Below are 13488 nucleotides of genomic sequence, written 5' to 3' on the forward strand. Positions count from 1 at the left end.
CTCTGTTCTGCTCTGAAAGGAACCGATAGACGACGAGTCATAATAAAACAGCTTGAACATAGGCAGCTCTGTCTGCTCACAAATGAATCCATTGCTGCAGTCCAGTTCTCTCTGTTATTGTGTTAGCTTGTAATCAGAGCTGTAACTGCTATTCTGATAGTGTCTATCAGTTGATGTAAGCCTTTAAATAACCGCTATTAGAAACTCTATTAGTACAGCGTATGGATCTTTTCAATTTGATGAGTGAAAAGCAAAGTCGTTACCAGTCAGTTAAACACCATGCTGTGCCGGATAGTCACATACAGTAGTATTTTTCAGCGTTTTGAAGAAGTGAGACAAGTGTCGCAGAGAGACATTAAAGTGATAATCTGTGATATCCTTTTTTAGAATTTCGGTGACGTCTTTGGTGCTCAGCGCTAATTGCCGTGGTGTTTCTGCACCGCACTTCCCAGAGATCACCTGTCAATCACACTGTCGGTGTTGCTCTTTTCTTTGTCTGTTCAGCCATGGTGGCTTCACTGCTCATGCTAACTACCCAGTTCTTCTTCTATTTATTCCAGCTACCAGACAGCGGGTGTTGAGAACAGCAAATGGAAAAGCTTTCATGAACTGGATATAGGCTGAATCACTATTGTGTTGTATCAATCAGTAATAGAGAATGTCATGGATTATTACTTCAAGGCATGAATGCACCCAATCTCTGGCTCTAGTGTGTATACTGAGAGCCCCTAATGAATGTCAGAAGTCTCCAGTGTGTATCGGCATGTGTGTACCTCTGTGGCAGAAGGCTCCGGTGTAGGCCGACAGGCTGCAGTCGCAGGAGAAGCCGCTGGCTCTCTCCACACAGCGGCCCTGGTTCCGGCAGAGCGAGCCGTAGCTGCTGCAGTGGCCGGGGCAGCCGGGTCGGACCCCGGGGGTGATCTTCGCCCTCTCCTCCAGGTCCAGGGTGACGCCGTTCAGCTGCAGCGAGCGGATGCAGCCCAGGAAGCCCTTCTGCCTGGACGCCGTGCCTCCTGCCAAAAAAATACAATACGCATAATACTTTTCTCTCTCTCACTCTCTCTCTCTCCATCTCGTACTCTCTCCCTCTCTCTGTATGACTGCAAGTCTGTGGTCTAATTTCTCTAATTTCTCATTTCTCCCCTTGTCATCTATTTCCTGCAGGATAGTGTGATTGACAGCCACAGGCCAAGTGTTGCTCCTGCACACCAAGGAGCACAACTCCTGTTCTGCAGCACTGGTCTCTATAACATGACACACCAATGAAACAGCAATAAAACAAATAGCTGTGGGAGCAGGGATCCGGGGAACAGACTTTTACCTGCTATATATCTCACTGCCTAGCACCTTGCTGGCTGTTGACTGGCTAACCGGGTGGGTGGCGAGCCATCTGGCAGGCTGTCTGCTAGACGTCCTCTCCACTAACAATCTCTTCTTCCTTTCACCTGACAATTAACATTCTGATGTGGCAACTTGAAATTGTTCACAGAGTTTAGACTTGGCAAAAAAAATCACATTGCTCTCAGAGTTCAAACCTGGCAGCCTCTTATTTTTCATTCACGCATGACAATTGTTGTTGTCCTCACAGATTGGACTTGGCAGCTTGTTGCGCTCGGAGTTTGAACCTGGAAAAGTCTCAATTGTTCAGTCACAGCAGCTTTTCACACCCCTAAATCACTAACCTCTGTACGACTCCATTCTAGTGTCTTTCTGCCACAAGAAATATAAAACACAGACCTAGCTATAGACATAACAAGAGAATACAGAGGTGGAAATTTAATAAAGAATTCTCTAAATTACATGATAAGGAATGGGTTGACTATACTGAATGAAATGTACATTCATACCAAATTGACACTTGATTATTCGTTTTATTATCCAATGCAGGAATGTGTATTTTCAGGAAAATATCCACTGGTTATGACTGCAAATCAATAATTAAATCCTTGCTGCATTGGTGCCAAAAGGCCAAAGACAAATCCCTGAGGAACTCCACCTCTGACCAAGAGAGTAACACATAGCACAGGAACAACCAGAGAGAAAAAAAGCCTAACGGGGGAGTTAAGAGAAGAAGCTTGAAGAAAAGTGAGGATTTCAACCTCTTAAGCAGCTGTAAAGCAGCCTCACCTCTTAGGCTTACATTTAGGATTACAGGCTCTCAGCATGGTATCAGAACAGTGCTTAAAACACAAAATAGATTACATTACAGGGCATAAAAAGCAATACCAAGGATTTTTGAAGTGGAGATCAAAGCAGCCATTGAAGGCAGCCTGCCTACAGTGCAGTATTGCATCAAAACGCATGGCCATATGGACCAAGCAAGAAAACCTGCTCACATTAACCAGCATAGAGAATATTACAGTACTAATGCACTGTGGCTCATCACTATGACTTATTAATATTAGACTATCATATTAACTATGGCTGATGAATTATACAAGGCAATACTATATCTTGTGTGTTATGTATGCAAAATTAATTCCTACAGATGGCAATAAAGGATCTTGAACAATGGCAATATTATGGTTTATTAATCCAAACAATGGAAAACACTGCCTTATGAATTCGTACAAGGCAATTATATATATTAAAAATAGGCTGCGCTGTTCATAACAATGTAGCTTTCTTTGCCATATTGTAGATTATGATTTCACAGAAGCCATGCAAATATTATGGCATAACATAATTTCCGAAACAGGAAGCGGGTGGAGACTCCGAATGCTTAACGCTCTGCTGTAAATCAAGTCTTTGTCCAATGCAAACAGCCTTTCTATTTCATAATACGGTCACATCTTCCATTCGAACATATGAATCCCTCTGCGTCACCGGTAAACACAACACAGCACAGTCCTGCCCATATAAAGAGAAAGGCTGATGGCCACTTCTTGCTTGCTATTCGGAGTGGATTATTAGCTTAACACACTCAGCCAATCAATGATCACCTCCATCTCCCTGCCTCCGTCCAATCTCATCATTATTTGTTGGTTGATTTTCCCTTCAAAATGTGTGTTTATGAACATTCATAATATTTGCAGAAGGATAAAGCTTCATAATACAGAATGGATTTGCAATCCCCCTCTCCCACACACATACACTCACACACCATACACACACACACCATACACACCATATCAATAGGAGAGGTTAAATACAGAATTATGGAAGTCTGTGGAATTGATGAAGTTAGGATAAGAGTTTGAATTGATGAAGTTGAGAGGAACCGAGAAGAACAGGATTGCCACTATTGATAAAGTTTATACAGGGTTTTAGACGGAAGTGTAAAGAACTTACACCTTAAAAGGTAACACTTTACAATAAGGGTACACTAAGTTAAGGGTTTGTTAATGCTTAATAAGTTAACTAATGTGTAATTTACTAATGGTGTTCATGTTAACTAAGGTATTAATTTATACATTATTTAATAGTTTATAAAGATGACTATTAAATAATGTATAAATGAATACCTTAGTTAACATGAACACCATTAGTAAATGATTACCAGACACATTAGTTAACTGTTAATTAAGGCTTAGTTAATGCTTATTAAGCATTAACTAACCCTTAATTAATGTACCCTTATTGTAAAGTGTTACCCCTTAAAAATACAGTATAGCAGCTCATATAGCGAATTTTATGCTGCATGTAAACCATACACCCTGCAGGCACGCACACACAACCACACACACACAAAAACACTGCATGAACCTTTCTATCAGCGCGCCCTAATTCATGGTTATTTATCAAGAGTAATTATTGTTCAACGTTTAGAAAGTGTCGACTCAGCATCTCCTTTTCCAATAGAGCTGAGCAGCCAAAGACCCTTTGTTTTTCCAATACAGCCAATAGCAGCCAAGCACATGTGAAGTAGCCAGAAGACTCCATTTTCTAAGCATCAGTAGAGTCATGTAAGGCTCTGGAGGAAGAGGTTTTACAGCTATTAGACCTACAGGACTGTCTGGTACTGATGTCTGAACTCTATCAGCTGTCCCAAAACTATTATACCAGACTGTACCAAACAAGACTGCACTACTGCCTGGTATTAACTTGATTGGGAAGCAGAGAAATCGAGGCATTTGTTGTCACAAGAGAGTCAGTCAGCCAAAAGTCAGCCATCTAAAAGGTTTAATTTCTGTGAATGGCTGCTTACTTCAGGAGGAGTTGGGGAGACAAAAAGACTAATCTCCTGGTTCCCCGGACTCACAGAAGATATTTTTCCTCTTTGTGTGTGTGCGTGTGTGTGTGTGCATGACTGATGTTGTTAGAGTCCCAAGTGGTCTGAGGGATAAGAAGGGATAAGGCCTAACAGCAATTATCACCAGCACTCTGCTGCTAATGAGGGGAAATATTCAGACACACACACACACACACACACACGTATTGTATTATACTTGTGAGGACCTTCATTGACTACATTCATTCCCTAACCCCTAACCCTACATAAATTCCCTATATCATCTTAATCCTCACCACTACATGCCAAAACTTAACCTTTAGCCTAACCTAAACCCAAGTCCTAACCCTAAACTAGAAGTGAGGAACGACAAAATGTCCTCACTTTCGAGGAATTAACTATTTATTCTATCACTGTGATGGACATTTGGTCCTCATACATATAGACACACACACACACACACACAGACTCCCCACCTATGAATAATTGGCTGTTGAGCTGCAGATGGATGTGTCCGTCAGCGGGAGCCTCCTGCGTGGCGGCGGGGAGCTCGTCGACACGAAGCGACGCCTCCTTCACGTTGCGCTCGGCCCGTACGCTGTGCCAGCGGTTGTCGTTCAGCGGGACGCTCGCCGCCACGCGCACCTCCAGCGGCCCGTTCCCCACATCGAAGGAGAAGAGGACCTCCGTGGAAGCTGGGAGGGGGGGGAGGGGGATGATAGATGTGATGAAGAGAGGAAGAAGAGAGGGAGTCATTTGCATTTGGATGGGTGACATCAACATCAGATGTTAGTGCTGAATACTAACTTGATGGTTAACAAACCGGCATGTTGAGATAATTGTGTCCCTAGATAAGAGAGACGCTGTAAATCCCTTGTCTCTCCTCCAAAGACTCACACTGGGAAAACCATCACCTTACTGACATCACATCTCCATATTTGCAGTCAGACAGACTCTCAACATTGTACAGTGTGTTATGGTGGTGAAATAAAATGCCATTTTATTTCAAGAAATTGAAGATTTTATCCAACCTTGACTGACATTTTGGTTCTTTTCAAAGTGTGACATATTTCAACGAAAATACTAGGGGCCTAATTTCAGTCAAATTGTTAATTGGACAAGCATTTTCTCCTGATTTGGCTCCAGACTACGCCATCCTTCAGTGAATCCATTAGTTAGCCCTGTTCCTCCATCATCAGCTGTTGGCAGAGGTCTGGGATGTGACTTCCCCCTGCCGGTCCATCTGTTGGCAGGCCAGACAGACAGCTGGACACACATCTGACATGATTCACTGACCAGCCCAGGGCAGGACAGACTGCAGCTTCAGCCTCACATCTGTGTGTGTGTGTGCGTGTGTGTGTGTGTGTGTGTGTCTATGACCAGATAATACCAACTCTCAGCACCATTCTGCGATCAGACAGTTGTGTGGCATCAAAGCCCGCTCCTCGGCTGTTACCAGTTCAGCTCTGACCTGTCATGATTTCCCCCATGCCTCACAGTGTCGACACACATGGGTGGAAGTAACCAATTAAAATTACTCTTGTTACTGTAATTGAGTAGTAAGTCATTTTACTTTTACTTAAGCATGGTTTCACTTGTATATTTGACTTCTATTGTACCTTTTTAAATCACATCCATTACAGAGTACAAATTTTGCAGGCTGTCCATCAGCATTACATGAGAAACTGGCCAGTTGTCATTCGGCCAAATATGGAGCCATTCATTCAGCGAATGGTCAGGCAGTCAAGGAGAGAAGAGTAATCTGGCTTTACTTTATTTTGTAATTTTCTTTTGCAATTAAAACAATCTAGTTTGAATTCTGTCCTCTCTGCCATTTAGAATTGCATGGAAAATTTTGTAAAAAAGTAACTCAGTAACTTTTACTGAGTACATTTTCAATAAACAACTTTTTACTTTTACTTAAGTCGATTTTTACACCAGAAATTTTAGCTTTATTTTGGTAAAACTAACAAAAGTAACAGTACGTCTACTTAATTAGGATATTTTTCCGCCCTTGCTGATACATGGACTCACACAGGAAGACAACATCTGATTTTTTTCAACTTTGCAACACTGTGACATCTGAACATTTTTCAATTTAAGCGGCCAGCAATGCTATCATTTGGTGGACACTTTCATCCAATGCACTTTACAGTCACATATACACTTTAAGTATGTTCTGCCTCAGTGGGACTCAAACCCCAAACCTTAGCAGGTTAGTACCATGCTCTACTTGTCTGCTCAGCCAGCAACATTGTCAGCATGTTCACGCTCCACATGTAGGAGAGAAGTTAGGAGAGCGTTGACATCTGTGCATAAACAAACCATCATCCCTCATGGGCGATGGCGACAGGGGAGGGACAGCTGTATTGGCATGGGAGTGTGGAACCGTATGAAACAAAAACCCAGAGGCCTAACTTAATTTAGAAACTGTTCTCTGGCCAAGCTCAGTCATATTAACAGCAGTAATAGAGACACAGACCGATCTCAACACCGGCTGTCATAATAACAGCAGTAATAGCGGTGCAGGCTGAGATCTGGGTGCTGCCGTAACAACGCTGTGATTTCCCTGAGGATCACATGGAATTTTTCCCTGGAAGGTCCTGGAACAGCAAATGTAAAAGCTTTCATGAACTGGGTATAGGTTGAGTCACTACTGTGTTCTATCAATAGGCGATAGTAGAGAAGCAAAATGAAAATCAATTCATATGAGATTGTCACGGATTATGATGTTGAGTTTTGACTTACAGCTGAGCTCAATCCGGATGAAGTCCTTGATGCCCAGGTTCTCCAGGAAGACGCCGGAGGAGGCGGTGGTTTTGAACAGGAAGGAGATGTCCGCACTCAGCTCTCCGTGGAAGGTGGGGAAGTGGAGGTAGGACGTCTCCTTGTCGAAAAACGCAGCGTTCCAGAAGTTCTCTGACAGACAAACGAAGGCTTCATTTCCCAAACACTAGATATCTTTCTTTACCTCCTTTAAACACCCTTTAAAAATACAACAATTTGTTGTACTCTGTGGCTTGCTGTTCAGTAAGAGTACGTGCAACTTTTTTTCCAAAAGGTAGATATCTCATTTTGGAACAAAGCTCTTAAAATGAAAACTCATTATGATGGCCTAACAATGAAAATCACGTAGTAAACAAATGAACCAAATGTTCAGCTAATTAGCTAACAACAAAGGCATAACTCCAGCTACACTCTCATTTATGTTAATTTATCTTGCAGCGCAATTATTTATTTATTTATCTACTCGGTAAACTAAGAGCTGCAATTATAAGCAATTAAAAGAAGAAAAATATGTCATTTAGACTTGTTTATAATATTTATTTTTATTAGAGGCTGTTATCAGAGTAAAGAGCATAAAGGGAATAATATTTTAATAATAGCTCTGCATTTGGCAATTAGCTAGTGTGTGTGACTGCTGGAGGAATGACAACATTAAAGATCTAATACTGGGATTTATTTTGTTTCAGCTAACTGTTTGAAAACTATTCCATCAAAACACTTCTATTATCATTATTATAACTGATACCAGTGTTTTGTTACCAGAGCCATGCAATTACTTAGGCAGGGGCATTATTTTGATACCATCGAAGCATCAAGTGTAACTAGGCAACCGGGACTGTGAACGGGACTTACTGTCTCCATGACAACGTAGCGGGCCCACCCTGTAGGCGGCCTCTGACCCCGGCCGCTGGACGTCACCCAGCACCAGAGACCTGACTGGGAGGGTCTCCTTGTGGGTGAGCATGCCTGAGTCATTAGCCCTGGAGGAGGAGGAGGAGGAGGAGGAGGAGAAGGAGAAGAAGAAGAAATCAACAAAAGAAAGAAGAAGACAACACAAGAAAGAAGAAGAAGAGAGAGGAGAGGGGAGGAGGAGGAGGAGGAGGGAGAAGGGAGGAGGAGGAGGGGGAAGGAGGAGGAGGAGGAGGAGGGAGGAGGGAGGGAGGGGGGGAGACGAGGGAGAGGAGGACGAGGAAGAGAAGAAGAACAAGAAGAAGACAACACAAGAAAGAAGAGGGGAGGAGGAGGGGGAGGAGGTGGAGAGGGAGGAGGAGGAGGTGGAGGGGGGTAGAGGAGGAGGAGGAAGAAGAAGAAGAAGAAATCAACACAAGAAAGAAGAAGAAGAAGACATCAACACAAGAAAGAAGAGTGATCAAGCATAGAGAGCTAGTGTAAAACTTGTGCCCACATCAACTGTAACTTTTAATTGTGTGTGACATACTTAGATTACTGTGCCACTCCATCCGCAGACTGTATTCATTTGTTTTCATAGCGTTTACAGGTAGATGTTCAAAGACAAGCATTCGAGCTGACACAACATGCCTAAGCCAATCTTTTGTGGAACGCTTTTCAAAAGGACGTAGGCTGAGTGATTCATCTGTACATTCACCACACACACTCAGCGCTGTGTTGTTTGAAAAATCTACCAGTCAGCCTCGATGCTGGAAAAATGCATCTAGGACTGCAGGTGCGTACAGCACAATCTGGAGAATCTGATGAAATATTGACGGGCCGGAGAAACCGTATAAAAATGCAGTCGGTGTTGATCAGATTTGGGCAGGGGGACGACAGAAGGAGGGAAGGGCTGGCCATGGAGACGGTGGCAGGATTGGTTACAACATGGGAAAATGGGTCTAACTACAGAATTGGTTACAAGATGGGGAAGGTGACCTAAATACAGAATTGCTTACAGCATGGATAAAGGGATTTAAATACAGGATTGGATAAAACATGGAGAGGGATGTTTAAATATCTTTGGGATTTGTCCCGGTTGTCTCTTGACTCTTTTCTGTCCAGTGTGGCAGGATGGGACGATAAACATTGAGTCATATTAATGACCTCACTCAAGATTAGAGCAATAACACCAATTTCACTGAATCATTTCACTGGATAGTCAAGGAGACAAACAAGAGACACGCATAGTAGAAAGTACTCAATAACATGTTCCTTGGTGATACTAATTATACCACATAGTGCAGAGAACTGTGTAAATGTCACTCTTTATCAAAGTCCCAAATCATGAATATGAAATGACTTTACAATGCAGGCTACACACTTTCATAACCTTCATGATTCTGCGTTGTTTATAATGAACACACCAAGAATATTACTTTTGCAAGCTGGTCCTTTTAAATCATTTTTGCAATAGACATCAAAGTTGGGTGATGGCATTTCTAATAATATCCTATGATACAAATACAGTTTCACAGATGTGTTTTAAAATAAAATCAAGCCTAATTACTTTTGCTACATTAATTGCTAAGAGATTGATATTGATGGAAGGGAAAGCACCACAGCTCCTTCTCTCAGTAGATGACTAGAGAAACTGAAATACACATTGCAAAGGAAGAAAGGATCTTTTCTATGCCACCTGCGAAGCCTTTATAAAATATCTCAAGGGACAATTTTCAAAGTGTCAAACTGATTTGTCATTTCTCATTGACTTATGAATTTTATGCATTGAAAATGGTGAGCAATGTAAACATAAACCACAAAATGTAATAGTCTACATAGGGCAGAATACTGACTATTTGAACAAATTATAGATAGACTTGAATATGGATCCTTTTCTTGTGTGTGTTTAGCTTAATGGCATTAATAATGAACAAGGTTCATTATAAAGTAGGGAAAAGTAGAGAAACAGACCTTTTAACTTCTCCAAAGATGGATGACTGGTCTAACAAACCTATACATTGCAATTTACCTATTTATAAAGTTGTTTATTCAACTACTAATAAAGAAATGCGATTATATCAATTTCCTATCAACTCCCTCATTCACCCTACTCTCTTCTCACACCCAAATGTCATCTTTCTATGGTGTGTATCATATATCTGTCTTACGTTTCAGAACTTAATACAAAAAAACCTACTATTTGTGTATTGGATGCAATGGATGGAACAGGATAATACTGTACAGTACCATTGCTCGTAGTCGGCGTCACAGTTGCAGTAGTGTTTTGGATCCAGACAGCTGTCCTGCAGGCCGCAGGCGCACTGATGGCTGCCTGGTAGCGCCCCGCCCCAGTAAGTCTGCACCTGCCCCGGACCTGGACCTGGACCCCCCACCCACCAGCTGAACGGAGAGCCCTCTGAAACACACACACACAAGATTACCACTCTGAACAGATTCCTATTCAACACATATGGCCTGTTGAAGTAGACTGAAGGTGATGAAGATGTTTCCAACTTTTTCACATATTTCACAGTTAAAGGCAACACTGAAGGACAGAGACGAGTTTCACATCAACAAGGAAGTAAGAGGTAAGAACATCGGTCATAATAAGAGCATCTGTTAAAAGAGGGTTGGCCTGTTGCTCAGCTTACTCATCTATGCTTTCATCACTTCATCACTGTTTTCATCACACAGATCTCCCTCTCTCCCTCCCTGTTTCCCTCCGTCTTCTTCCATCCATCGCCTGCCTGATGACATCCATTTCTCTCCATGCTATCTGCCAAGATTTCAGCCAACACTATTGTGTACGCCGCTGCTCTTCATTTGACCTGCTACAGCCTTGCTGGCCGGCCTTGACACCGTTTCACTGCTGTTTCCATGCTAAAATCGGACAGCTAATGGGCAGCTGCTGTCTTAAGGCGCCTCCACCTGACGAGCGTTCTGCTGTTATCATCCTACATGGTGGCAGGAAGGCAGGGTGTATAAAGATTAGGGGAAGCTAAATTGGCTCCTCACACCAATATTTTCCACCCTTAGCGATTTTGCAGAACATGACATTATTTGCCTGAGCTTTAATCTAACCAGCACAATGACGGCACACCCATTAATGTTATCTGTTCCTGTACTTGCACATTGGACAGGATCAGGTCTCATGAATGGATGCACAGTTAATTTGCTGATTAGATTAATGCTAATACAAAGATGTCATAAAATGTGTTAATAGAAGATACTGATGCAGACTGGGAGAGTTTCTTTTCAACTCTAACTGATCATATCATCATACATCGTATCATACATTTCTGGAAATTCAGACAAGTTTAAGTTAAGATCAATTTTTCCTCCATATTTGAGCATTGATGCATATGTCACACTAAGCTATAACCTTGGAACCACTCTGAATGGTCAGCTGCAAACTGGGTCAAAATTGAAATACTTTTATATTTGAGTGCAGAAGCTAAAACTTTTCAGTGGTGCATGGCGCTGCCTCTGAGATGGCCGCCATCGCTTCTTCATAGGAAGGAATGGCTCAGCCAATGCAAAGCGATTTTGCCAGTGATCATGTGTGTACCTTTTGACTGAGAAGCTGTAAGCCTTCTGCTTAACTCACAGCCCTTATGGAGTCTGTTATGTCAGTGAAGAAGTTTGTAAACACATGAAATCACCGGTCTAAACAGAGACACACTAAGACAAGACAAACAAACTCAATACTCTAAAAGGAGTAAACATCCTAAACAATTCATTTGTCAGGCACACTCGCATGACAACTAAAATTTAAACGGAGGGAAAATAGAAACATTACTAATTATTCACATAGATTTCCAAACAATAACATAAAACAAACCATAAACCATTTTGTTGGGTCCTTCATGTGCATTCAGTCATAATTCCGATATTTCTGACAGCGCTTGAAGGCAGCAAAAGGCAAACTTAGTAGGTGTCATCGACATTCCTTACCTGGTGTGTTGAGGAGGCGGGACTTCCTGCAATGGTAGGACAGTTCCTGCTCACAGTGCTCTGATTGGCTGATGATGGCTGCGAGCTGCTCCTCTTCAGAAGAGTAGTCAAAGTGGGCCGAATGCTGGTTTCCCTCAGGAGACGGTCGCACCCTGGTCAGCTCCGTGTTGTTGTGCTGGATCACCATCCATGTCCTCTCCTCTGGTGGAGAGACATGAGAGAGAGAGAGAGAGAGAATGACAGAGAGGGGTAGAGAGAGAGAGAAAAATGGGGGGAAGAAATGATAACCATTATTCCTAAGTGCGCAAATGTTAATGATGCAGTACTGAGTGAAAATAGGAAGAAGAGAGAGGGAGGGGAGGAGAGAGGATGAGATGATGCTAATAGTGAACTTTTGCAGCCCTTCAGACACAGAATCCAGCAAACGATCTGGATAAAATAAAGATAAAATAAAATAAGATTAAATTTTCATGATCCATGGGGAAATTGTGTAGTTTAAGCCTGCAGCCAGGAACTCCATCCACCAATCACAACTCTGAACCGGTTCAAGATGGGACCTTTTTGGCTCTCCGGGATCAGTGTGACAAACCACCGTGTGTGTGTGTGTTACCTGTCATGTTACAGTAGATGAGCTGGGGTTTGATCGGTCCGCTGCCGTCCACGTCGATGTAATAATGTCCCGATGCGTTGCCTTTGTGTTTGTACGCCTCGCATGACTGCTCATATATCGCTGAGGAGAAAAGCACAATAAAGGCATATCAACAATAATAATAACTCTATTAGCGGCTCAGTGGGCAGCGCTAGCCACTGGAATGGAAGGTAATTAAAAACTCTATTTCTATATCACTTCATCATCACAGCAGTGGTTTAATATCATCTGGTGGCTGCTTTTATCCAAAGTGCATTTACAATATGTTGAATGGATACATTTTGAGTATGGTTGGCCCCAGTGGGAACTGCACCCATAAGCCCAACAGTGTTTGTGCCAAACTCTAATTAGTGTTATGTGGCACTGTGCAAACAACAAAACCAATGAAATGAACAATAAAAAAAAGAGAGACATAAATCAATTAAAAACAGGGTTACGTAAGAATAAAACCGGCAACTATGAGACTAAAATAGGTGAGAACAAATTATTATTATAAAAGCCTCTAGTTATGTAATGTTGTTCTTAAAACACACACACACACATACACACACATAACACACACCCAACACACACTCTCTGCATTGCAGCGAATCAAGCCACAGAAATCAATCTATGCACAGGGGGAAAAAAGTTTCCCACATAGTTTCACATGTGCACTTTTCTTATTGGTTTCATCAGTCAAAGAGTTTCCAAAGACATTTCCTTGACATGGCCTGAGAAAGGTTTTGACACAAATATCGACACTAAAATCGAACACAGAGGTGAACAGTGTGTGTGGGAACCTCTCCTTTTTTTCGATTCGACTGACTAGACCGCCTTGGCCCCGATCCAGTCCAGAACTGATCATGCCACTCGAGCGTAGATAGATTCAATCAATACTTGGCAGTGTAATCAAAGCCACAATCTCCTTAATTTCTAATTTGACTCACCTAAAATATATTTCCTGCAATACTTTCTCTGCAAGCGGTCTCTAAGTTGAAATCCATTTATCTGGAAAGAACATTCTGCCTTAGGACTCTTTCTCCATTTCTGTCAT

The 13488-nt window shown here is 42.1% G+C and overlaps 1 protein-coding gene across 1 annotated transcript in view; it reads right to left on the minus strand.

Moving 5' to 3' along the window:
* LOC139925838 (contactin-associated protein-like 4) overlaps positions 1-13488 on the minus strand; it is a 61855-nt gene that overhangs the window by 10158 nt on the left and 38209 nt on the right. The window contains exons 11-17 of the mRNA XM_071917330.2: positions 12414-12533; positions 11804-12004; positions 10097-10265; positions 7811-7938; positions 6920-7090; positions 4648-4866; positions 774-1013 (exon numbers count right to left, since the gene is read on the minus strand). Of these exons, the coding sequence (XP_071773431.2) occupies positions 774-1013; positions 4648-4866; positions 6920-7090; positions 7811-7938; positions 10097-10265; positions 11804-12004; positions 12414-12533 (1248 nt within the window). The remainder of the gene's footprint in view (positions 1-773; positions 1014-4647; positions 4867-6919; positions 7091-7810; positions 7939-10096; positions 10266-11803; positions 12005-12413; positions 12534-13488) is intronic.

Source organism: Centroberyx gerrardi, chromosome 9, assembly GCF_048128805.1.
Source record: "Centroberyx gerrardi isolate f3 chromosome 9, fCenGer3.hap1.cur.20231027, whole genome shotgun sequence".
Lineage (NCBI taxonomy): Eukaryota > Metazoa > Chordata > Actinopteri > Beryciformes > Berycidae > Centroberyx > Centroberyx gerrardi.